This window comes from Somniosus microcephalus, unplaced genomic scaffold (genome assembly GCF_052327205.1).
Source record: "Somniosus microcephalus isolate GS21.2 unplaced genomic scaffold, FLI_Smic_1.0 unresolved_chr1, whole genome shotgun sequence".
Lineage (NCBI taxonomy): Eukaryota > Metazoa > Chordata > Chondrichthyes > Squaliformes > Somniosidae > Somniosus > Somniosus microcephalus.
Window position 1 is genome coordinate 141,975,808 of NW_028225179.1, and position 26,742 is coordinate 142,002,549.

The 26,742-nt window shown below is 46.4% G+C and overlaps 3 protein-coding genes across 3 annotated transcripts; 1 reads left to right on the forward strand and 2 right to left on the reverse strand.

Moving 5' to 3' along the window:
• The first annotated feature begins 294 nt into the window (after positions 1 to 294).
• On the forward strand, positions 295 to 2,852 carry LOC147096077 (histone H1C-like). Its single transcript, XM_085973766.1, has 2 exons — positions 295 to 310; positions 2,247 to 2,852. Exons 1-2 carry the CDS (start codon positions 295 to 297, stop codon positions 2,843 to 2,845), a joined length of 615 nt encoding a protein of 204 aa, XP_085829892.1. The 3' UTR covers positions 2,846 to 2,852.
• Positions 2,853 to 15,034: 12,182 nt separating this feature from the next.
• Positions 15,035 to 15,408, reverse strand: LOC147096078 (histone H4-like). Its single transcript, XM_085974078.1, has one exon. It carries the CDS (start codon positions 15,406 to 15,408, stop codon positions 15,088 to 15,090), a length of 321 nt encoding a protein of 106 aa, XP_085830204.1. The 3' UTR covers positions 15,035 to 15,087.
• An 8,659-nt stretch (positions 15,409 to 24,067) lies between these two features.
• On the reverse strand, positions 24,068 to 24,944 carry LOC147096079 (histone H2A-like). Its single transcript, XM_085975014.1, has one exon. The coding sequence runs from the start codon at positions 24,897 to 24,899 to the stop codon at positions 24,510 to 24,512; it is 390 nt and encodes a 129-aa protein (XP_085831140.1). The 5' UTR covers positions 24,900 to 24,944; the 3' UTR covers positions 24,068 to 24,509.
• Positions 24,945 to 26,742: the final 1,798 nt, after the last annotated feature.

Genomic DNA, 26,742 nt, shown 5'->3' on the forward strand with positions numbered 1-26,742 from the left:
CCCTGCCTTCGATCTATTTTATTTCCTTTCCAGTTTTGAAAAAGGGTTTCAACCCGAAATGTCAACTCAAATTTCTCTCCACGGATGTTGCCTGGCTGCTGAGTTTTTCCAGCATTTTCTGTTGTTATTTCGGATTTCCAGCATCTGCAGTATTTTGCTATTTAAACCCTTTTAGTCCCGGTATTATGCTGGCGAACCTGTGCTGCACCCCCTCCAAGGACCAATGCATCCTTCCTGAGGCGCTGTGCACAGAGCTGAATGCAATACTCCAGATGGGGTCTAACCAGAGCTAAAATGCTGGACATTAACCGTTTGTCAGCTGGCTTTAACTTCAAAAAGTTACATTGAGTCTACAGCACATAAACAGGCCATTCAGCCCAACTAGTACATGCCAGAATTTATGCTCCACACAAGCCTTCTCCCACCCCTCTTCATGTAACCCTATCAGCATGTCCTTCTATTCCTTTCTCCCTCATACGCTTATCCAGCTTCCCCTTAAAGGCATCTATACTATTCTCTTCAACCACTCCCTGTGGTAGTGCCTTCCACATTCTCCCCACTCTCTGGGTAAAGAAGCTTCCCCTGAATTCCCTATTACAAAAGCAAAATACTGCAGATGCTAGAAATCTGAAATAAAAACAGAAAACTCTAGAAATACTCAGCAGGTCAGGCGGCATCTGTGGAGAGAGAAACAGATAACGTTTCAGGTCGATGACCTTTTGTCAGAACTGGAAAAAGTTAGAGATGTAACAGATTTTAAGCAAGGGCAGGGAAAGGGGGAGGGGAGGAAAGAACAAAACGGAAGGTGTGTGATTGGGTGGAAGGCAGGAGTGATTAAGTGAAAAAAGGTATGACAGTACAAAGCAAAAGGAGGTGGTAATGGGACAAATAAAGGAACAAAAGACAAGTCTCGAAGAGGTGTAAATGGGAATGGCAGAATCATCAACAGCTGTCATGTGAAAAAATAGAGCAGAGGTCATGGTCTGAAATTGTTGAACTCGATGTTGAGTCCAGAAGGCTGTAATGTGCCTAATCGAAAGATGAGGTGCTGTTCCTCGAGCTTACGCTGAGCTTCATTGGAACAGTGTTGGAGTGGAGAATTAAAGTGACAGGCGACTGCAAGCTTGGGGTCAGACTTATGGACTGAACGGAAGTGTTCTGCAAAGCGGTCGCCCAATCTGCATTTGGTCTCTCCAATGTAGAGGCGACCCCATTGTGAGCAGCGAATATAGCATACTAAATTGCAAGAAGTACAAGTAGATCGCTGTTTCACCTTGGAAGGAGTGTTTGGGGGCCCTGGATGGTGGGAAGGGAGGAGGTAAACGGGCGGGCATTGCGTCTCCTGCGCTTGCACGGGAAGGTGCCGCGGGAAGGGGGAAGTTTTGGGTGCTGGGGGGGGGGGACAATCGAAGGAGCAGACATAGAATCATAGAAGATAGGAGCAGGAGTAGGCCATTCGGCCCCTCGAGCCTGTTCCGCCATTCAATGAGATCATGGCTGATCATCCAAACTCAGTACCCTGTCCCTGCCTTCTCCTCATATCCCTTGATCCCTTTAGCCTTAAGAAATATATCCAACTCTTTCTTGAATATATTTAATGAATTGGCCTCAACTGCCTTCTGTGGCAGATAATTCCACAGGTTCACCACTCTCTGGGTGAAGAAATTCCTCCTCATCTCAGTCATAAATGGCTTACCCCTTATCCTTAGACTGTGACCCCTGGTTCTGGACTCCCCTGCCATCAGGAACATCCTTCCTGCATCTAGTCTGTCTAGTCCTGTTAGAATTTTATATGTTTCAATGAGATCCCCTCTCATTCTTCTAAATTCCAGCGAGTATAAGCCCAATCGACCCAATCTCTCATCATACGTCATTTCTGCCAGGGTATCGCGGAGGGAGCAGTCCCTTCGGAGACAGTTAAGGGTAACGGATTTGATCTGCGTTAACCCCCTTCCAGCCGGTCAATTTGGCGGTGGGGGGGGGGATCCTCAAATCCGCACAGCAGCATGTGCTGGAGAGAGAGAGGGGGGCGAGTGGTGTGGAGTGTGGCAAGAGGGGCGCTGCAACTGATTGGCGGACGCGGGAGGTGATGACCTCATGGCAGGGGGGTTGCTTCCAGCGCGTCAAGGGCAGGGTGTGGAATGTGGCAAGAGGGGCGCAGCAGCTGATTGGCGGGCGGGGCGGGGGGGGGGGTGGAGGTGACGACCCCATTGCTTCTCGCGCGTCCGCCTTGCGCCTTTAAATAGGAGCGCCGGAGGCGGATTCTCCCGCAGCTGCGACGGGCGGCGTTGAGGGTGGGAACATCCTGACTAGATGGTGTCCAGACCTGCCGCCGCCGCAACAACAGCAGCGGAGGAGGCGGAAGAAGAAGGCGCCTAAACACCGGCGACCGCGCAAGAAAGGCCAGAGCATTACCCAGCTGATCCTGCAGGCGCTGTCGGCCCGCAAGCAGCGCGGCGGCCTGTCGTTGGCCTCGCTGCGGGAGGCGCTGCTGGCCAACGGCTACGACGTGGAGAAGAACAAGATCCGCCTGCGGATGGCCGTGCGGGGGCTGGTGCGCAACGGCTCGCTGGTGCAGACCAAGGGCCGGGGCCGGGGGAGCGCCGCCACCGCCGGCTACCTGAAGCTCGGCAAGGGGCAGAGGCCGGAGAAGCCGCCGCAACAGCAGAGGAGGAGGAGGAGGAAGGCCACCACGTCGGTGGTGCCGAAATCCCGGGCCGGGGTCAAGGCCAAGAAGGAGACCAACGAGAAGAAATGCCGGACCAAGACCCCCCACAAGAAGCGGACTGCGGTCAAAGCCTCTCCCAGGAAGACCAAACCTAAACCCAAAAAGACCAGGAAATAAACTTTTATTTGGGAGTGGTGGGGAAATCAGCTCAAAACTCCAAACACAAAAGGCTCTTTTCAGAGCCACAACTCTCTCTGCAAAAAAAGGCTGAAATTAACCAATTCAATTCCTGCAATCATCGACCAGCTTATTTTTTTAGTTTTGGGAAAGTGGGGTCCAATTTGAGTCCCACACTTTCTCCCCTTTGGCGCCCTTTCTCTCCCCTGATAGCCCTGCAATTTACTTTTTTTCGCCGCTAAAAGGATGACTGGGAAGTTTAGATTTCGCTTAATTATTTCTGGAGGGCGGTGCACACACGGCAACAATCTCCCTGGATGGTGTAGACTGGGTAGATAATTGGCAGAGAAAAGAGCTGAGATTGAGGGACAACAACAACTTATTTATTTAGCGCCTTTGACGTAGTAAAAAAATTCCCCTAGGCGCTTCACAGGAGTCCCAGCAACAGCCGGATCGACCGCAATCATTGTCCAATCTTGTACGTTTCTGTATAGGAAATATTAATTTGCTTTTATAGCTGCGATTGGCAAATCCATCAATTAATGTTTCTGCTACAATTGCGAGATGGCAGCAGTGCTCTCGCATTCCTGTATAACTTGCAAGTGACTGTCATCTGATTTACTTTCATTACTTCAGTTAATGTTTCATCAAAGCTGTGACATTGAATCCAATGTCTTTTTTTTCTAGCCGACCGTTTTCTGACTTGATTATGCCGATGTGAAGCGTTTTCCGGGACTTTTTTTCTCTGTTAAAGGGGCTGTACGATTGCAAGTTGTAGATGTTTGGGTGTCCTGTGTCATTTCCGCCCCGGCATAAGATGGGGAGTAAGATGCATGGTCCAGTCCATAATGGTCCACAGTCACACAGGTCTTGTGCATCAGTGGGTTTGAGGCGAGTTGTTTCTCATAGCAAGGAGGGGTGAGTGGACTAGGTATGGTAACCCCCTTCTCCCAGGGAAGGGAAAGGGGTTTGAAAAAGGGAGAATTTCAAAAGGAAAACACACGAACATGACCTCAATTCGGAAAGACCATCAAAAGAGCTTAAAGAGCGGTCTTGGCCCTGAAGAAGTTCAGAAGTCTATTGGGACTTCCCCTCGAGGGAGGAGGAAAGAGCAGGGAAGTGGGACTAACTGGACAACTTTCAAAGAGCCCTCACGAATCTGTAATCTCCAAAAGTCCCGATCGCTGCTCCTGGAACTAGTCCCCTCCACTTGCACTTCCACCGGCGCCATTGAAGCTTCTTGAGATTCTGCAGGACCACTGGATCTTAGAAAAATCCCTCCCTCATCTGGGGCCAGCACCGAAAAGTTGCTGCTGTTCATTGCCAAGATTGCAGTGGGGATTCCCTCAGCAGTGTAAGTGTATGTCTGTAAAGACAAATCCAGCCCCACATACGGCTCCGTATTCAGCCTTGGGTGGTGCCAATATTGCTCTTGTTTTATGGTCCATATTGTTGGCGCCTACCTTCAGAAGGCATCGCCCACAGAGGCTTCTGGTGTCGGTATGTTTTAAGGCTCCCTGATCGTCTTTAGCGGAACCACTCGGCAACCAATTATTTCTGTAGACCTTGAGTTGTCCGGGTTTCTTGGCCATTTGCCCCTGAAGACAGGCAGCTGTCCCTTTCCCCTTCTCCGCAAAGTGGGAAGAGCTTGTGGCTCGAAGATTTGACACCCTCGCCTCTTCCTTACAGCAACATCTTGCTAGTATGGCTCCCAAACTGGACTTCCTTAACACTTTTATCTTAAAAACGGCTAAGCGTCCATTGCCTCTTCTCGAAGGTATCCGAGAGCTTGAAGCAGACTAAGGGGGAAAAGGAGAAATATAGAATTCACATTAAACTGGCCTGTTTCTGAACAGATACCGCAGGAACCGTCATTGCGGCCTTTTGATGCCTGTAAATAGCAGGCTAGACAAGAGTCTCAATGTTTCTGTCCTGAAATCCTGGGATTGAGCGTTTTCTCGGAATCTCCCCAATGGTCTCCAGCTTTGAATCTTTGGCGGATTGGTTCTGCCCGTCGCCCCGTCTTTATCTGTTTGCACAATTTTAGCAATCCTATTCAATTGTGCAAAGGTGCATTTAGGTTAAATATTAACATGTCAAGTTTAGTTTAATTGAAAAGGAAAAGCTTAAGATAAATCTTGTGGAACAAGCTTTCGGCCATGCCTTGTACTTGTCTTCAAAATCAAAAGCAATCACTTTGTAGGATGTGTTACAATTGTCATAGTTTAATTTAAACAAATGTACCGGGTAGTAAAGATGAGGGTTTATTTATCGTTTCACGCCCATCAAATGTATCGGACACGTGTCGATAAATTGAAAGCACGTTTTTAGCAACACAAGTGAAACCTTGTTATAAGCGGGGAAATACTCGCCGCTCATGGAAACATGAAAGGAAAGCTGAATGTGCTGAAAACACACGGCGGTTCAGCCGACGTCTGCGAGAGAGCAAGACAGGTTAACAGTTTGGGTGGAAGATTGTGAAGAAAGGCATCGACTCTGGAGGAGCAAGCTGTGAAATAACGTCCGATGGGCAATTGTCACCGGAAGAAGTAACGCGCGGCGGATGGGCGCTCCGCTCCCAGTGTGTGTCTGACCATCTTCTAGTTGTATTCATGTCGAGGGCGAAGCGTTGATGTTGGGCTCTGGGACCCTAAAGCAGGTGGGTTCTTCATCATTCTGCAGACAGGTCCTCAGTTCAGTTTCTTGGGTAGTTTTGGACAGTCGCTCTTTTTGAGGTATTGTGGAATTCAAAAGGCTTTTCGGGCAGTCCGATACATTCGCCACAAGCCACGTGTGAATAATTGGAAATCCAGATGTGGCCAATTGCATTTCCGATTAATACATTTTAAAAGAAATGTGTCAGGGACAGCGTCGTTGGGCACGCGATCTTAATAGTCAATATTCGCAAGGTGTAGGCAAATGTACTTTGCATTTTTTGTGTGCATCTGTTGGGAAACTGGTGAGATAAAAAGCAGAATGCCAGAGTGTTTATTCAGCGCTGAGCGCTTTACTTCCTTGGTCACGGAATGGTGCTTGGTGTTTGTTCAGTAAATATACACGTCGCAGCCCCGGGCCGACAGCGCCTGCTTGAGGGCGGCCAGCGAGATGCCGCGCCGCTCCTTGGTGGCCGCCGCCACCTGCAGGATCTGCTCGGTCACCGTGGGGCCCGTCTTCTTGCGGCGCGGCGGGACCGGCCGCTGCTACTGGCGGTGGTGGTGCTGCTGCTGCCGCCGCCCATTCTTCTTCTTATTGTCCACCAGGTCCGGATCTCCCACATCCTACTCCGCCTTCTGGTTGTTGTCAGCCATGCTCAGAGAGAGGACACGGTGTGATACCAGGACAGGGGTTTGGGCTGAAACTAAAGGCGCTGCGAGTGGGAGCGGCCGCTTTTATAGAGGGAAGGCGGACGGAGTGGAGTTATCGCCACTCTCCCCCTCCCTCCCAAACCACACACACCTTGTTCTCTTCCCTCCCCTCCCACTCCCCTTGACACATAGAAACATAGAAGATAGGAGCAGGAGTAGGCCATTCGGCCCCTCGAGCCTGCTCCGCCATTCAATGAAATCATGGCTGATCATCCAAATTCAGTACCCTGTCCCTGCTTTCTCCCAATATCCCTTGATCCCTTTAGCCTTAAGAAATATATCCAACTCCTTCTTGAATATATTTAATGAATTGGCCTCAACTGACTTCTGTGGTAGAGAATTCCACAGGTTCACCACTCTCTGGGTGAAGAAATTCCTCCTCATCTCTGTCCTAAATGGCTTACCCCTTATCCTCAGACTGTGTCCCCTGGTCCTGGACTTCCCGGCCATCGGGAAAATCCTTCCAGCATCTAGTCTGTCTAGTCCTGTTAGAATTTTATAAGTTTCAATAAGATCCCCTCTCATTCTTCTAAACTCCAGCGGGTATGAGCCCAATCAACCCAATCTCTCCTCATACGTCATTCCTGCCACCCCAGGTATCAGCCTGGTGAATCTTTGCTGCACTCCCTCCATGGCAGGAACATCCTTCCTCAGGTAAGGCGACCAAAACTGCACACAATACTCAAGATGTGGTCTCACCAAGGCCCTGTACAACTGCAGCAAGACATCCTTGTTCCTGTACTCGAATCCTCTCGCTACGAAGGCCAACATACCATTTGCCTTCTTAACCGCCTGCTGCACCTGTATGCTTACCTTCATCTTCTTGTGTGCCTCTCTCTTGTACTAAACAACAACTTCACAATAGCAACATACTGTACCGCGGGTGCAGAAAATGTTGGCAATGCTCAGCAGGTCAGGCAGCATCTGTGGAGAGAGAAACAGATTTAAAGTTTCAGGTCGGTGACCCTTCGTCGGAAGTGGAGATGTGACAGGTTTTTAAGCAAGTGCAAAGGGGGCAGGGAAAGAACATTGGTGGAAGGGTCGAGAACCAGAGGACACAGATTTAAGGTGATTGGCAAAAGAACCAAAGGCGACATGAGGAAAAACTTTTTTACACAACGAGTGGTTAGGACCTGGAATGCACTGCCTGAGAGGGTGGTGGAGGCAGATTCAATCATGGCTTTCCAAAGGGAATTGGATAAGTACCTGAAGGGAAAAGTGTTTTTGCAGGGCCACGGGGAAAGGGCAGAGGAGTGAAAAAAAGACTTGCGTTATACAGCGCCTTTCATGACCACCAGACATCCCAAAGCACTTTACAACCAATGAGTGTAGTCACCGTTGTAATGTAGGAAATGCCGTAGCCAAATTGCACTTAGCAAACTCCCACAATGTGATAATGACCAGATAATCTGTTTTTGTTATGTTGATTGAGGGATAACTATTGGCCAGGACTCCCTCTTGATAACTCCACCTGCCCTTCTTCGAAATGAGTGCCATGGATCTTTTACGTACAACTGAGAGAGCAGACGGGGCCTCGGTTTAACGCCTCATCCGTCAGCACTGCACTGGAAGTGTCAGCTTAGATTTTTGTGCTCAAGTCCCTGGAGTGGGGACTATGAACCCACAACCTTCAGAAATTCAGAGGTGAGAGAGAGCGCCACCCACCGAGCCACTGGCTAACATGCAAGTGGGACTAGCCGAAGACACTTGCAAGAGAACCCCAGCCTCTCCAGTCTATCCACGTAACTGAAGTCCCTTAATCTCTGGAACCATTCTTGTAAATCTTTTCTGTACCCTGTCTAAAGCCTTCACATCCTTCCTAAAGTGCGGTGCCCAGAATTGGACACAATACTCCAGGTGAGGCCGAACCAGTGTTTGTATAAAGGCCTCCTTCTGTGCTGTAACCGTTCTATGTGGCCGGATGTCCAATTTTGTTTGATAATCACGCCCCCTCCCCACCCCCCCTCCCCTCCAAGGAGGTGAATCGCCTTGGGGCCTGAAAGGCGCTGTGGAAATGCATGCTTTTGTTGTTGTTGCTATCATTTGTAACAGTGTGAAGAGGGGGCGGGGCTTCGTGGGCGGGGGGCGTGGCCGAGCGGCGGGTTGACTCGACCACGTCCGCCTTCTCCCCTTATAAACAAAGTCGCCGCCGCGGCTCTGCCACAAGTTTGCGCGACATCCGTCAGCGCGGATATGCCCGATGGCCGAGACCGGCCCTGTTAAAGCGGATGTCCCAGCACCCGCTCCTCCCGATGCCGCCGCCAAGAAGAAGGCCGCCTACCGGCCGCAGAAAGGAGGCGCCGCCGCCGCGGCGGCCGAGCAGATCCTGGAGGCGGTGGCCGCCACCAAGGAGCGCCAGGCGGCCCCCAAGCTGTGCGCCCTGAAGAAAACTATCTCGGCCGCCGGCTACGAGCCGGAGAAAGGCGCCGCCGTCCGGCCCAACCAGTCGGCCAGCACCTTGGCCAACAAGAGCTCGCCGGTGGAGAGCGGCGCCGGCACTTCCTCGGCCTCCCTGCACCCGGACCGAGAGGAGGAGGAGGGCGAGGAAGGAGAGGCTGAGGACGGGGCCGAAGGAGGCGCCAAGAGGAAACCGGCCGCCAAGAAACCGGTCCGCAAGAGGGCGGCGGCGGCCAAACCTGCTGCCCACAAACGCGCCAAGAAGTCGGCGGCGGCCAAGAGCCCCCGGAAGGCCAAGCCCAGAAAAGCCCCCAAGCGGCCTGCAGCCTCCCGGACTGTGGGGCGTAAGCGACGGGCCCCGAAGAGGAGGTAGATGGGGCAGGAGCGGCGAACCGGCTCAACACTAAATAAAAGGCTCTTTTCAGAGCCACTCACACATTCACAAAATATGGAGCTAAAGACCATTGTTGACCAATAGGACTTTGTGCAATGTTGTAGAACGGGCGATAGCGGATCCGCAGGCCAATTTGCATCTCCCAAATTGAATTTCTATTATTTCAAATAGTATGACCCACACCCAGCTGACCAAAACAAAAAAAAACTTACTCTAATAAACGAAGTAAAATGTGCCATAAATATAAACAGAACCTGCTGGTTATTTATAGCGTTTTCTGTTTTTATTTGAGATTTCCTGCATCCGCACTATTTTGGTCATTCGTAGCAAAATGAATCAATTTGCATTGGCCGGGAGTTTTATTTGGAGCGGCGAACCGTCTGAACACAAAAGGCCCTTTTCAGAGCCACTCATATTTTCAAAATGAGCTAAAGGCAGAGAGTGATTTCCACCCCTCGATTCTCACCTGAACTGGATCACATTTTGTTGACTGGGTCTAGTGATTCATGAAACTCTATGACCACAAATGTAAACAGAAAATGCTGGAAATTGCATGATCTGAGTATTTCCAGCATTTTCTGTTTTTATTTCCGGCATCTGCGGTATTTTGCACTAATGTGACCAAATGTATTCAGCATTTACTTGGGAAGATAGTTTGAAAAGAAAAATAGAAGTCTTAGGGGTAGGAATTCGACTCGGGCGGTATCAGATCGGCCGCCCTTTGAACGCAGCGCTGATACTGATTGATTGCAATGGACTGAATATCAGGCGCTACGAATTTATATAGCACCTTTCACAACCTTTTTTTAAAAATCGTTTTTATGGGATGTGGGCGTCGTTGGCAAGGCCAGCATCTATTGCCCATCCCTAATTGCCCTTGAGAAGGTGGTGCTGAGCCGCCTTCTTGAACCGCTGCAGTCCGGTGTGGTGGAGGTACTCCCACAGTGCTGTTAGGGAGGGAGTTCCAAGATTTTGGCCTGGCGACGATGAAGGAACGACGATATACTTCTAAGTCAGGATGATGTGTGACTTGGAGGGGAACTTGCAGGTGGTGGTGTTCCCATGCACCTGCTGCCCTTGTCCTTCTAGGTGGAAGAGGTCACGGGTTTGGGAGGTGCTGCTGAAGAAGCCTTGGCGAGTTGCTGCAGTGCATCTTGTAGATGGTACACACTGCAGCCACGGTGTGGCGATGGCGGAGGGAGCGGATGTTTACAGTGGTGGCTGGGGTGCCAATCAAGCGGCTGCTTTGTCCTGGATGGTTTCGAGCTTCTTGAGTGTTGTTGGAGCTGCACTCATCCAGGCAAGTGGAGAGTATTCCATCACACTCCTGCTCTTGTTGCCACAGTATTTATGTGGCTGGTCCAGTTAAGTTTTTGGTCAATGGTGACCCCCCAGGATGTTGATGGTGGGGGATTTGGTAATGGTAATGCCATTGAATGTCAAGGGGTGGTGTTTAGACGCTCACATTTTGGAAATAGTAATTGCCTAGCAGTTCTGTGGCTCAAATGTTACCTGCCACTTATCAACCCATGCTTGAACGTCGTTCAGGTCTTGTTGCACGCGGGCATGGACTGCTTCATTATCTGAGGAGTTGTGAATGGCGCTGAACACTGTGCAATCTTCAGCGAACATCCCCACTTCTGACCTTATGTTGGAGGGAAGGTCATTGATGAAGCAGCTGAAGATGGTTGGGCCTAGGACACTGCCCTGAGGAACCCCTGCAGCGATGTCCTGGGGCTGTGATGATTGACCTTAAATCACCACAACCATCTTCCTTTGTGTAACTCCAGCCAGTGGAGAGTTTTCCCCCTGATTCCCGTTGACTTCAGTTTTACTAGGACTCCTTGATGCCACACTCGGTCAAATACTGCCTTGATGTCAAGGGCAGTCACTCTCACCTCACCTCTGGAATTCAGCTCCTTTTCTCCATGTTTGGACGAAGGCTGTAATGAGGTCGGCAGCCGAGTGGTCTTGCTCTTTTTGATTGAACAAATTAACTGTAAATTAATAAAACTTTAATAAAATGTTAACAAAATAATTTTAAACTGCTTTGGCCAGGAGTGATGATGCACTCCAGTTCCCGCGGCGCCCACCAGTCACAGAAGGCCTTGAGCATGCCGGTGGACACTGCGTGCTCCATCTCCAGCACCCGACCACCCGCTGCCTGGGCCTGTTTATGGTTACCTTCACCAGGCACAGGAGCAGTCCTACGAGGTCCTCCGATCTGCCTGCTCCCCCCTGCCAAAGGGTGACCAAAGATCAGGTGCGTGGGACTGAAGTGCAGCCAGAAATCGAGGAGCAGCCCCTTCAAATAGTGGAACAGTGGCTGCAACCTTTCACATTCGATATAAATGTGGAACACGGACTCCTCTCAGCCGCAGAAAAGGCAGGCGGCCTGGGAGTCCATGAACCTGTTTAAAAGCTTATTGCACGGGATTGCTCCATGCAACACCCTCCAGGCCAAGTCCCCAAAAGAAAAAGGGAGGACTTCCCCCTTAGAGAGCCCCCCATTGTGGACCTCTGCCTCCGCTGGACGGCACGCCAAGGCGTGTCCGGATGGCAGATGAAGATGGCAAAGTGGAGAGTGTGCAGGAGCAGCCCGTACAGGAAATCCCTCCGCGCGGAGCTAAAAGGCACGGAGGGCATTTCCCCGAGACGGCTCAAGTTGTGAGGCATCGGCTCCCGAGAGGGGTTCCGGGGCCGGGTGCCGATGAGGAATTCCGTCCGAACGGGGGTCCGTTCGGACGGGATCGCCCCTCATGCTTGAGCCTCCTCGATACGCCTAGTGGAGTCGGGGCCCAGTGACACTTTCAGCAACTCAATTGCTTTGGCCACGAGCCAGATGTTGGCCCAGGACAGGCGCTGCGCCAGCTCCTCTGCCATTGAGCAGGTCCCCGACTCTGGTCACCGGCCGAGTGGTCTTGTTGGAATCCAAACTGGGCATCAGTGATCACATTATTGGTGAGTGCCGCTTGATAGCACTGTCGATTACACCTTCCATCACTTTGCTGATGATTGGGAGTAGACTGATGGGGCAGTAATTGGCTGGGTTGTATTTGTCCTGCGTTTTGTGGACAGGACACACCTGGGCAGTTTTCCACATTGTCGGATTGATGCGAGGTTTTTGGCTGTACTGGAACAGCATGGCTAGAGGCGTGACTAGTTCTAGAGCACAAGTCTTCAGCACGACAGCCGGGATGTTGTCAGAGAACGTCCCAATGCCTAATAATTAAAATCATAACTAAAATAAATCATAATTTATGGTACTTGGTTCCAAATCTGGTACTGATTTCTTTAACCAATTACTCTATGAAACTTTACAGGGACAATATAATCTTAATGTGGTAATATTCTTTTAAAAAGTGAGTTTGGAATATTGGGCACTGCTGCAAGATTATTGACTTATAATCACGGGAAATTAACCCTTTTTGTTCAAATTTTCAAACATCCTCCAGCATGAAATGGGTTCATTCTTAATATGTACATTTTTATTTTACAAATCAACCCATTGAGATAATTTTCTCCATCATATGTTTAGTTCATGAAAGTACAATTGGAACCTACAGTTATGCTGCATTGTTTTTCTTCGTAATTTTTCTGAATCGCTTGTTTGAAATTTCAAGATTCCTGAAAACCGAGAGTAGGTAGACTAATGTCTCAACATTTGCTCGCTAGTCAAATGTTAAGAAGAAAGACTTGCATTTATGTAGCACCTTTCACATCCTCAGGACATCCCAAAGCACTTTACAGCCAATGAAGTACTTTTGAAGTGGAGTCACTGTTGTAATGTAGGAAACGCGGCAGCCAATTTGCGCACAGCAAGCTCCCGCAAACAGCAATATGATAATGACCAGATAATCTGTTTTAGCGATGTTGATTAAAGGCTCAATATTGGCCAGGACTCAGCTGCTTTTCTTCAAAATGGCGGCCATGGGATCTTTTACACCCACCCGAGAGAGCAGACAGGGCCTCGGTTTAATGTCTCATCCTAAAGATGGCACCTCTGACAGTGCAGCGCTCCCTCAGTACTGCACTAGAGTGTCAGCCTGGATTTTTGTGTTTAAGTCTCATGGAGTGGGACTTGAACCCACAACCTTCTGACTCTGAGGCAAAAGTGCTATCCACTGAGCCACAGCTAACACACACAAGGGTGAGGTAGATCAAGGGGCAGTGGTTAGGTGACCTTTGGTGAAGAATAAGAAGGTTTTTTCTAGAAGGTTGAAGGGACATTATGTGTAACAGGGAGAGGAAAACACCTTAGGTAGAAAATACTGGGCTTATTCAGCAGTTCTGCTAGTGCCTGGAGAGAGAAGACAGGGTTAAACAGTCACTTTCTGTTTCAAAGTAGCAATAATCTGGCATCTGAAGGGCCTGGGATGTTTCTCTAAGTTAAAGGCACTGGAGGTCGATGATCAGCCATGGTATTATTGAATGGCAGAGCAGGCTCGAGGGGCCATATGGCCTACTCCTGCTCTTACATCTTATGTCCTTATATAAATGCAAGCTGTTCTTATGTCAGCTATAGCTCAGTGGGTAGCACACTTGCCTCTGAGTTATGAAGGTTGTGATTCAAGTCCCACTCCAGAAACTTGAACACATTAAATCTAGGCTGATGCTCCAATGCAGTACTGAGGGAGTGCTGCACTGTCAGAGGTGTTGTCTTTCAGATAAGACATTAAAGTGAGGCCCTGTCTGCTCTCTCAGGTGGATGTAAAAGATCACATGGCACTATTTCCAAGAAGAGCAGGGGGAGTTCTCCCCAGTGTCCTGGGCCAATATTTATCCCTCAATCAACATCACTAAACAGATTTTTAAGGGAGGAAATAACAAAAGGGAAGGTCTGTGATAGGATGGAAAGTAGGAGAGATTAAATCACAAAAGATGTGATGGTGCAAGACAAAAGGAGATGGTAATGGGACAAGTAAAGGAACCAAAGATGACTCTAGATGAGGTGAGAATGGCAATGGCAGAATGATCGACAGCTGCCATGTGAAAAATAGGGGCAGAGGTTATGGTCAGAAATTGTTGAACTCAGTGTAGACACCAGAAGGCTGTAAAGTGTTTAAAATAATTCTCACATGACAGCTGTTGATGATTCTGCCATTGCCATTTACACCTCATCTAGACTCATCTTTTGTTTCTTAACTTGTCCCATTACCATCCCCTTTTGTCTTTTAATCTCTCTTGCCTTCCAGCCTATCACAAACTTTCCCTTTGCCTCTTTCCTCCCCTCCTTCCCTGCCCCACACTTGCTTAAAATCCTGTTATATCTCTAACTTTTTCCAGTTCTTATGAAGGGTCACCGATCTGAAATGTTAACTGTTTCTCTCTACAGATGCTGCCTGATCTACTGATTATTTCCAGCATTTTCTGTTTTTATTTCAGATTTTGCTTTTGGTTATGTAAATGCGAGTTGTTATACACACACCTTTCACTTTCTCAGGATGTCCCAAAGTGCCTATTTTGAAATGCAGTCTTGTAAACACAGCAGCCAACGTCACATCAAAGGACTCACTGACAACAATGAGATAATGTAGTAGTTAATCGGGTTTTGAAAGTGCTGTTTGAAGAATCGAGTTTGCCAGGACACCAGAAAACTGCTCTTTGTCGAACGGGGCCATGGGACCTTCTGCGTTCTCACGAGAGGTCCTTATTTAAAAAAAAACGTTGAAATAATCTAATTAATTAAAGACCTGCAGAAGACAAACACATCTCCGATCATGACTCTAGTGTCAAAGCTTTGGTACAATTTTATCAGATTACACTCAAGTGTAACCCTGCAGCCCTTGACGTTGCTGGAGACGATGTGGTGGTGCTGATACTGCAGGAAGAGAACCAGTTAAAACCTGCTTCAGGCCAGCTGGGGTTTTTCTGCCCATTAACGTTAATGAGTGAAAACTCATTGAAAGTAAATCTAAAGAAATCAAACTTCTCAAAGCCACCCACAATGGGCTTTTCCAAATGTTACGATACTACATTTTGTATCGCATCCTACTCGTAAATAACTAGTTAGACACCTTTCAAATATTTTGGTGGCTCTTAAAAGAACCTTTGGTTTGTAAATCACGTTTATTTCTCAACTATCTTCAACCACCGAACCCATAGAGGGTGCGTCCCTGGCGTTTCAGCGCGTACACCACGTCCATGGCCGTCACCGTCTTGCGCTTGGCGTGTTCCGTGTAGGTGACCGAGTCCCTGGTGACATTCTCGAGAAAGACCTTCAAAACTCCGCGGACCTCCTCATAAATTAAACCTGAAATTCGTTTGACACCCCCACGGCGAGCCAGGCGACGAATAGCTGGTTTAGTTATACCCTGGATGTTATCGCGGAGCACTTTACGGTGCCGCTTGGCTCCGCCTTTGCCCAGTCCCTTACCACCACCACCACCCTTCCCTCTGCCTGACATGATTTAGAGTCACTGCTCAGATAACCAAAGACACCCGCCCGCTGCCCATTTATATACAGTGTGAACGGACCTGGGTGAAGAACCGCGGAAGGGGCGTGGCCGGCGTTCACCATGTGACTTCCTTTCCACCACCCATCCATTTCAAACCAACCTATCCGAATGTAAATTAAAATGTAAGGCAAAACTGGGTACGAAAAAGGGAAACATGTTCGTTTGTGCTTATATGTTCTTTCTGCAATTAATTTATGAATTAATTAAACCAAAAATTCGTTTCTGTTGAACTATCATAAGTTATTTCAAGTAGCCTTCAATTACATGGGAGAAAAACGAATCATTCTTGGGAACCAATTATATTTATTTTATCTATTAAAATTAATTTAATTTCGATTGAATTGCACTAACACTGGGACCAAACTCACTGCAAAAATCTCCCCATGATACTAAACCACTGAATTTACACCACAAATTTATCTGAAATCGCTTTGCTAAACTGGTGTAAAGAAAGGGTTTGCTTTTATATAGCACCTTTCATGACCCTGGGATGTCCCAGAGGCTTCATAGACGCTGAAGTACTTTTGGACTGTTGCAATTTTAGCAACCAATTCGCCCACAGCAGGCTCCCACAGACAGCAATGAAATAAATGAACACTTAACCTGTCTTTGATGATGATAGTTAGGGGTTGCTCTTCTTCCAAATAATGCCATGGGATCTTTTACGTTTACAGAGACTGGGCCTTGGCTCAATGCTTCATTCAAAAGAGGTAATCAGGACCTGACTCCAGAGGAAAGCAGACTCGGACTGCCTGGAGGGGGATCTTAACTTGCTTTGACTTAACATTGCATGGACTGCAAATCCAGCGCAGCATCAAAGCTGGCTTGTAATGTACTGTGGGCTCTATTGGATGCTTTGCATACTTTTCTAAACATATCTGGCTCAATTTAGATGTTTGGAGAGCAGAGATTTTGTCCTCTCCCAATTTTTTACATTTCTAATTTTTGGGATACTGTTCTGCCCATCTGTGTCTAGACATGCACAGATCTCTGTCCTAAAGCTAGGCTGACACTCCAGTGTGGTACTGAGGGAGTGCCGCATTGTCGGAGGTGCCATCTTTTGGATTAGATGTTAAACCGAGGCCCCAACTGCTCTCTCAGGTGGACGTAAAAGATCCCATGGCACTATTTCGAAGAAGATTAAGAGAGTTATTCCCGGTGTCCAGGCCAATATTTAGCCCTCAATGAACATAACAAAAACAGATTATCTGGTCATTATCACATTGCTGTTCGTGGGACCTTGCTGTGCGCAAATTTCCCACATTAGAACAGTGACTCCACTTCAAAAAAGTGCTTCATTGACTGTAACGCGCTTTGAGACATCCGGTGGTTTTGAAAGGCACTATATAAATGCAAGTCTTTCTTTCTTTTTTCTTTCTAAATCAGCCATACTTGCATCCAAGCCAGAGCTGAGCAATGCTTGGCTGGAAGCCGAACCACAGCTACCATTCTCAGATTAATACATCCAATGTAAATGCAGCATTGATTTAACAGTGAATCTGATACCATTGGTAAGTAACCTTGGATGAACTTTGAAACTCACCTAGTCACAGCTGAATTGGAAACTTGGGAGCAGAACTACATTTAACTGGATCCAACTGCATCTACATTCCTGAGACAATAAAAACATTATTAGCCACATGAACCATCGCAGTCTTATACTTACCCTTATGCGTAATCTGATTATAATGCTGCTATGGAAGAATATCAATACATCTTTTACTTTCAAGTGGCCTTACATCATCACATCATGGTTGAGTGGGTAGGTTGTGGGTTCATGCTGCACTCCAGGGACTTGAACACAGTACTGAGGGAGCGCAGCACTGTCCGAGGTGCCGTCTTTTGAATGAGACGCTACATTGAAGCCACAATCCCATGGCACTATTCTGGAAAGAGCAGGGGATTTGTCCCCAATGTCCTGGCCAATGTTTATCACTCACCCAACATCATTAAAAACAGATTATCTGGCTAGTATCACATTGCTGTTTGTGGGAGCTTGCTGTACACAAATTGTCGGCTGTGTTTCCTACATTGCAACAGTGACTACACTTCATTGGTTGTAAAGCCTGAGGTTCTGAAATGCGCTATATAAATGCAAGTTCTTTATTCCTTTTCTTTTCAATTGAACATAATATTTTTGATGGAATGCACCCTAATCATTTCAAAAACAGAAAGTGAAATCAGAATATAAGACAGTAATGTGTCCATCTCTCCTTCTTGTATTCACTCCATTCCTAAGATGGGTGATTCTCTCAGCCATTCCAACAATCATCCTATTGCTCTTACATCTACTTTCTAAAGATAAAAGCTGTTAACTGTCAAATCATCCAGCAACCTGAAAGTACCAGGCTAGTCCATAATTGTCAGTATGATTTTGAAAGAGCCATTGAAGGTATCAGCTGTGGCTCAATGGGTGGCACACTCACATCTGAGTCAAAATGGTTGTCGGCTTCCAATCCCACACCAGAAACTTGAGCACATAAATCTAGGCTGATACTCCAGTGTGGTACTGAGGGAGCGCTGCACTGTCGGAGGTGCCGCCTTTTGGATGAGATGTTAAACCGAGGCCACCGTCTGTGCTCTCGGGTGGATGTAAAAGATCCCACAACACCCATTTCAATAGAAGAGCAGGAGAGTTATCCCCGGTGTCCTGGCCAATATTTATCCCTCAATCAACATCACTAAAACAGATTATCTGGTCATTATCACATTGCTGTTTGAGGGAGCTTGCTGTGCACAAATTGGCTGCCGCTTTCCCCACATTACAACAGTGACTACACTTCAAAATGCATTTTATTGGCTGTAAAGTGCTTTGGGATATCCCGTGGTTGTGAAAGGCGCTCAATAAAAGCAATTCTTTCTTTTTTTATTTTACTCGTAATTTTGTTACATATACTACTCAGCAGTGGGACTCTGCACTTTACTGATTCATTTGTTATTCTTGACCTCATTGTGCCCCCTGATCTATTATAGAAATCCCATATCTTTTAGCTAAAGTTGGCTCCAAGAACATAGGAATAGGAGGAAGCCATTCAGCCCCTCAAGCCTGTTCCACAATTCAATGAGATCATGGCTGATCTGTATCTTAACTCAATCTACCCACCTTGTTTCTGTATCCCTTAATACCCTTACCTAACGAAAATAAGAAGCTTGACTTCTTTATTTGAGCCAAGCAGTTCTTTGCCTGAACGACCTCTTAACTCTAGAAAACCTAAGTCCATCCGAGGCTTGAACACATCTGATGAATATCTTATACCACATTTCTCACAGTCTTCAAAAAAGATACAAAACACATATCTTGCCACCTGTTAGGCATTTCATCTTTCACCTCAAATCTCCTGCCTTTCTCTACTTTATTGAACCAAGTATGGTTATTACACCTCTATTTCCTTTAATGGTATATCTTAGCTTTCTATGTGGCCTCCAGCTTCTTTGCATTCTCAGTGTTGTAGTTATATTTTCTATTCCAAATCATTAATATGTTTAATGAGGCCAAAACTAAGGAACATAAATATAACACAGTCACCTATAAATCCAGTAAGGAATTCAGGAGAAACGTCTTTACCCAGAGAGTGGTGAGAATGTGGAACTCACTACCACAGGGAGTGGGGGAGGTGTATTGCAGAGATTCATTTAAAAGGAAGCTCGATAAGTACATGGGGGAGAAAAGAATAGAAAGATGTTCTGATAGGGTGAGATGAAGTAGGGTGGGAGGAGGCTTGTGTGGAGCATGATGTAAGCTACAAGCGGACGAAGTGATATACAAGGTCGACGCTTAGCTATAGTACAGATGACAGACTTCGATCGGAGGTTCAAAACGGACTTTATTCACAGGCCTGGGGAGAACCTTCCGAGACCGCTCTTGGATCCGACTCCACTGAAAGTTTAGTGAGTTACCTTCTTATGCATAATCTTATCAGTCACATCCTGCCCTAGGGGCGGGTACAAATCTATCAATCATAGTCTCTAGTATTCCATTATATCCATTGCATCTACCGCGTGACATTTTTACACTTCTCCCCATATTCCGCAGTTAATCATGTTTTTTGCTTGTTTGACTTATTCCAACTCCTCTATCACTGTGGCCTTCTTATCTATTTGTAGCCTGGAGCCACAGTCGTCCATTGTGTCTGCCAGAAGGTCCGGCTCAGTAACATGTTTTCATAAGATAACAGTTCTTGTTCAATCGGCCTACTGGCCCGAACCATCTCTGCAAAGCACAGATTCTGGCCTTGAACCCTGCTCATGTTACTTCTGCAAGGCAAGCATATTTGTAATTAGTTCCACCAGACTTTGATGTAAGCCACTTTTTCTTTTAGACAACCATGTTGTAGCTTCACAAACAAGCGAAGGCCGCCTTGTTACTCAATTCTTATGTATGTTATCTTGTATGCGTGCTATCCTGCCTCCCCAATCTTCCCACGAGCCAGACTCTGCAGCTGGCTTCGCAGTTTAATTTCCCATCACCTCAGTACTTGTCTTTAGAGTTTAGCTGGATAAATACAATAAATACAGACCTTTCTACCGTTTAACTCAGGGTATGAATTAATTTGCTACCTCCACCCTGTACATTGGTGCTACATTATACGTATTCTAACATAAACTATTGTATGATAGTATTTTGGTTACTGTAGAGCATAAACACTGGCACGGCCCAGTTGGGCCGAATGGCCTGTTCCTGTGTTGTAAATTCTATGTAATTCTTCCTTGCGATTTCAAAACTGTGGAATAAGTTTGCATCATGAGGTTACACAGAAAGAAGTATAGGAAAACTTAAAATTTGTGCATAAGCGCAATGTGTGACTCATAAAAGATGCTTTACTCTAGTGTGTGCAAACCTGTATATACATATAATAGAGCAAGAATGTGATTTAAGCAATAACGTGTGAGGGTTTCTCAGCAACACAAGTCCAGCTACAGTGCGTCATTCAATTACATAAAGCAAAGCAGAGTGGATGCAGTAAATGAACTCTTATTTATTTATAAAATTACTCAAGCTACTGAGAATGGAGTTACAAGGAAGTGCCAGTGTATGCGTGCGTGTGTGTTCCACCTAACTTAAATATTCAAATATTTTAAGGTAATTGGCGACAGAACCAGAGGCGACGTGAGGAAAAAAGTTATTTTCGCAGCGAGTTGTAATGATCTGGAATGCACTGCCTGAAAGGCAGATTCAATAATAACTTTCAAAAAGGGAAATGGATAAATACTTGAAGGGGAAAAATTTGCAGGGCTGTGGGAAAAGAGCAGGGGGAGTGGGACTAACTGGATCGATCGACCAAAGAGCCGGCACAGGCATGATGGGCCGAATGGCCACCTTCTGCGCTGTGAGATATGTGGATGATTAAGTGCTTCAGTACAGTGTTTGTTTGGGGAATGATTGAAAGTGCCAAGTGTTTGCCCGTTAAAACCAATGTTTGATTTCTCTTCGTTGATGTTCCAATATATAAATATATATTTAACAAAAACCATCAGGCTATCATTATAACAATAGGTGTTATTGCAATTCTCTTATACGGGTGTGTTAAAGCCCTCTTATCAGTTTAGGAGTTTCCTCAGTCAGCCTGGCCTGGTATCTGGGTGAAATGTGCAACAGCACAAAATGCACTTTAACTGGGGTGGTTTGCAAATAATGCAGTATTAAAATTGACGATGGTGCAGGCAATGAATGGCACCTCGCGCTGGAATCCGGCCGGAGAATTCGAACTCTCCCCAGATTTAAAAATAAACGGAAATTAACGGCTCTGGAACGCTGGGCAGCAAAGAGCTGGTTCCAGATACTCGAATATGGTCAGAGGACTTGTGTGATCAAACATTGATGAAAAATTTGCTCAATCTTTGATCGCTCAATCCCTTGCATTTTTTTTAAATATCTGGGTAAATAGGTTTCTCCTGAATTCCTTATCGGATTTATGAGTGATTATCTTATATTTAAGGTAGTTTGAACCCCTTTATCCTATTTGTAAATTGTTCCAGTTTGCTTCCTCGTCAATAGGGATACATTTTGTGTTTCTGTTAAACTGTGAAGTCTGTTGACCTTCTGTGGTCCCGCCCCCTTTCCCGCCTTTATCACCCGCTCCCTGGTGTCGCGTCGTGTTCATTGGTTGTCGCTGATTCTCCTCCATTGGTCGAAACGCCACCTTCTCATTGGTTGTGGCTGAGCCCAGCTCATCCTTCCAAACGCCATCTTTTGATTGGTCGTCGCTGAGTGGGCTCTGAAGCATTTTATGCAAACGACAGCGATTCATTTAAAACGTCACAATGACCGTTGGGTTCGGCGGCGAGATTTGAATTTTCAAATCTATCAGTACGAGCTAACGGTTTTAAACCGTCAGATACCCGAATATCCTTCAATCATCCTGATATCTTCTTTATAATCGTGTAACTCAAGATAAGATAAATTTGCCAACAATAGACCCTTATATTTTAGATTAACAGACTTTAAGAGACAGCAAACCACTACATACAGAATATCTCACGGTTCTAAGGGGATATCTTGCCTTTATTAAAAGTGAAGCTGGGAATCGGAGCCCACGAGATATTTATACAATCTCATATATGGTAAACTGCCTCTTTTTTTTCTGAGGGAAATCCATGGGAAGACTTTAATAAACTCAGCCATTAACCTCTGTGTCAGCTGGTGGCTCCGTTGACATTCACACTTGCCTCTGAGTCAGAAGGTTGTGGGTTAAAAACCCACTCCAGGGACTTGAGCACCAAAATCCGGGCTGACACTCCCAGCGCGGTGCTGAGGGAGCGCTGCCCTGTCAGAGGTGGCGTTTTTCAGGCGAGACATTAAACTGAGGTCCTGTCTGCTCTCCCGGGTGGACGTAAAAGATCCTATGGCACTATTTCAAAGAAGAGCAGGCGAGTTCTCCTCAGTGTCCTGGGCCAATATTTATCCCTCAACCAACCAACATCACTAAAAAAACAGATGATCTGGTCATTATCACATTGTCTGTGGGAGCTTGCTGTGCGCAAATTGGCTGCCACGTTTCCTACATTACAACACTTCAAAATTAGCACTTTATTGGCTGTAACGTGCTTTGGGATGCCCTGAGGTGGTGAAAAGGCGCTGTGTGTAAAGATCTTTCTTTTCTTTTAACATTGCTGGTTGCAATCTTGGTTTCCTTCCTGTGTTTATTTATTGATTGATTTCCTCTCTCGGTGTCACAGAGCCGTCAATTCCTCACCATCCCCCCAACCTTTGGCACATCGGCCGGTGGTTTTTGGCCAGAGTCCGGGCCGCAGGGAGGGAAGAGCTTCAGCGACACCGCGCTCACTGCAAACCTTGTGTTTTTTTTTATTCATTGATGGGATGTGGGCGTCGCTGGCTAGGCCTGCATTTAGTGCCCATCCCTAATTGCCCTTGCGAAGATGGTGGTGAGCCGCCTTCTAGAACCGCTGCATTCCATATGGTGTAGGTACACCCACAATGCTGTTAGGAAGGGAGTTCCAGGATTTTGGCCCAGTGACAGTGAAGGAACGGCGATACAGGTCCAAGTCAGGATGGTGTGTGGCTTGGAGGGGAACTTGTAGGTGGTGATGTTCCCATGCGTCTGCTGCCCTTGTCCTTCTAAGTGGTAGAGGTCGTGGGTTTGGAAGGTGCTGTTGAAGGAGCTTTGGCGAGTTGCTGCAGTGCATCTTGTAGATGGTACACACTGCAGCCACAGTGCGCCGGTGGTGGAGGGAGTGAATGTTGAAGGTGGTGGATGGAGTGCCAATCAAGCGAGCTGCTTTATCCTGAATGGTGTCGAGCTTCTTGAGTGTTGTTGGAGCTGCACTCATCCAGGCAAGTGGAAAGTATTCCATCACACTCCTGACTTGTGCCTTGTAGATGGTGGAAAGGCTTTGGGGAGTCAGGAGGTGAGACACTCGTCACAGAATTCCCAGCCTCTGGCCTGCTCTTGTAGCCACAGTATTTATATGGCTGGTCCAGTTCAGCTTCTGATCAATGGTAACCCCCAGGATGCTGATTGTGGGGGATTCAGCGATGGTAATGCCATTGAATGTCAAGGGGAGATGGTTAGAGTCTCGCTTGTTGGAGATGGTCATTGCCTGGCACTTGTGTGGTGCGAATGTTACTTGCCACTTGTCAGCCCAAGTCTGAATGTTGTACAGGTCTTGCTGCATATGGACACGGACTGCGTCAGTATCTGACGAGTCTCGAATGGTGCTGAACAGTGTGCAATCATCAGCGAACATCCCCACTTCTGACCTTATGATTGAGGGAAGGTCATTGATGAAACAGCTGAAGATGGTTGGGCCTAGGACACTGCCCTGAGGAACTCCTGCAGTGATGTCATGTGATTGAGATGAATGACCTCCAACAACCACAGCCAACTTCCTTTGTGCTAGGTATGATTCCAACCAATGGAGAGTTTTCCCCTTGATTCCCATTGACTTCAGTTTTGCTAGGGCTCCTTGATGCCACACTCGATCAAATGCTGCCTTGATGTCCCATGAATAAAAAACAATACAGTATTTCTGTTCAAATTTCTCAAGTTCTTTCAGTTTAACGCGAAAAAAAAACGTATCGTTTGGTCAAAAATTCACAAATTAATTACCCCCCCCCGCCGCCGCCTTAAAGAACTGAAACAACTCCTCGTTGAAGGAACAAAATCTTTTAATATTTTTTTGATTACAAAGCCGAGTGTCAGTCGGTCCCTTGCAGTTCACACCAGTTAAATGTGACGTTTTTACTGTTGGCCGTGAATTCAGATTTTCAATATACAGCCGATTTATATACATTGGAAACATGAGTTACATCCACACCCCAGTAAAATTATTTTCTCAACACATTTTTATTAATAAAGTATAGAACGAAAAAAGCCAGTCAAATAATTTTATCTGGAACAAGTCTCCCAAAACAAAAGTCCGCTGGCAGATGTCACTCAACGAGATACAAGATTTAAAGTAAATCTTCCCTGGAACTTTTTTGGCCCCCAAACTAAGTTAGAGATAATCTGGCAGAAGTTCTTTAGAAAGAGGTGGGTGGCTCTGAAAAGTGCCTTTGTGGTTTGTTGAATCGATTTATTAATGTTTGTCCTTTAGGTGTAAACCTTGCTGGGGTGGCCGGTTTTCTTGGGCAGCAGCACGGCCTGGATGTTGGGCAGGACCCCGCCCTGGGCTATGGTGACCCCGCCCAACAGCTTGTTGAGCTCCTCGTCGTTGCGGATGGCTAGTTGCAGGTGACGGGGTATGATGCGGGTCTTCTTGTTGTCGCGGGCTGCGTTGCCGGCCAGCTCCAGGATCTCGGCGGTCAGGTACTCGAGGACGGCGGCCAGGTAGACCGGGGCTCCGGCCCCCACCCGCTCGGAGTAGTGACCCTTACGCAGCAGGCGGTGGATGCGGCCGACCGGGAACTGCAGACCGGCTCGGGAGGAGCGGGTCTTGGACTTAGCACGTCCTTTGCCTCCAGTTTTACCGCGGCCCGACATTTTTCTTCTCTTCACTTCACAGCTCTCAATGATTGAATGAGGCGAACGCCGCCGCTCCCCGCTTCTTTTATACCCTTTAGAAGGATCGGAATGCCCTAGTTTTTGATTGGTTAATCTGTTGTGATTGGTCTTAATTTCACGAGGCAATAAGAAACATTCCAAACTCTTGATTCAGCGAATAGGAATCGTCGCCTTGTCCAGCCTTCATTAGCATATTATTGTAGCCCTCCAGTACGACAAGCTGTGACCATGGCCATTGACTTTGCTACTTGGTTTCAACAACAATTTGACTGGGACCCCTGCCTTGTAGGCATGAGGGCTTGTGACTTTGTACAAAGAGCTGAGACTTGAGCTCTGTAAATGTGATTTACTGTAAAATGTTCAAATTTTAAATATAAAAAAAAATTGACTGGGACCCCTGCCTTGTAGGCGTGAGGGATTGTGACTTTGTGCAAAGAGCTTAGACTTTCAGTAAACGTCTTGTATTCCATTTAAAAAATATATATAGTTTCAGGTTATTCAATTAAGAATATATTGTAAATATTTTCTTTAAAATTAGTAAGGGTTGTCTTGTTTTCCATTATTTCGAAAAAATTAAAAATAGGTTCAGATTATTGAATTAAGTGCATCTAGTAAATAATTTATTTAATTTCAGTAAACGTCTTGTATCCCATTATTTTCCAAAATATAAAAATTAGGTGCAGATTATTTAATTAAGTATGTTTAGTAGATATTTTATTTATTTTCAGTAAGCGTCTTGTATTCCATTTTTAATAATACAAAATAGTTGCAGATTATTCAATTAAGTGTATATAGTAAATATTTTATTTCAAATCAGTACGGGTTGTCTTGTTTCCATTATTTCCCAGCATTTACAAATAGGTGCAGATTATTCAATTAAGTATATCGAGTAAATATTTTATTTAATTTGAGTAAACGTTCTTAATATGCCTAGAATTGGAGTGTGAATCCGCACCAAATAAAACTCCCGGCCAATGCAAATTGATTCATTTTGCTTCAAACGGCCAAAATACTGCGGATGCTGGAAATCTGAAATATAAACAGAAAATGCTGGAAATAATCCGGGTATTTCCATCAGGTTCGGTTTATATTTATAATAAAATTCGCTTCGTTTATTGGAGTAAGATTTTTATTTTGGTCAGCTGGGTGTGGTCCTACTATTTTAACTTCTAATAGAAATTAAATTTGGGAGATGTAAATTGGGCTGCGGATCCGCTATCGCCCGCTTACGCCCCACAGTCCGGGAGGCTGTATATCCCATTCTTAGGATCAAAATCCCTACCGCAGATGTTTATTAAACCAAGCCAATTGGTTTCAGCGAACTTAAGTTGTGTGTCCCAATTTCTGGCTGGCCTGTGTTACTGGGGCCAGATATATGAAGGCATTTAAAAGCTACGCGAATCGTAAGATAAGTCTTTCTTTCGGAAACTTTTACATTGAGCAACTCTGCTTTGGAGGAAACTTTTCATTTTCGACAAGCCTCAAAATTGCTGGTTTCTTTCAACAACAACAACAAAAAGGAAGGGATGAAAGACCAAAAAAAAGAGCATGTTGATGTGGCTTGGCCTGTGTTTTTAAAGGATGCCTAAGTGCGAAAAGGCAAATTTGCAGCCGGCGCGTTGGAACGGCGAGGGTTGTTGCAGGAATCAAGGAATTTAGTAAAAAGGGAGAAACGCAAAAAAGGAAGAGGTGGGAGAGAGAGAGCTAACTCCACTCCGTCCGCCTTCCCTCTATAAAAGCGGTCGCTGCGGCTGGCAGCGCCTTTCGTTTCAGCCGCGTTTGGTGCGAGGTTGAGACGGAAAAAGAAAGAGGAAAGAGCGGC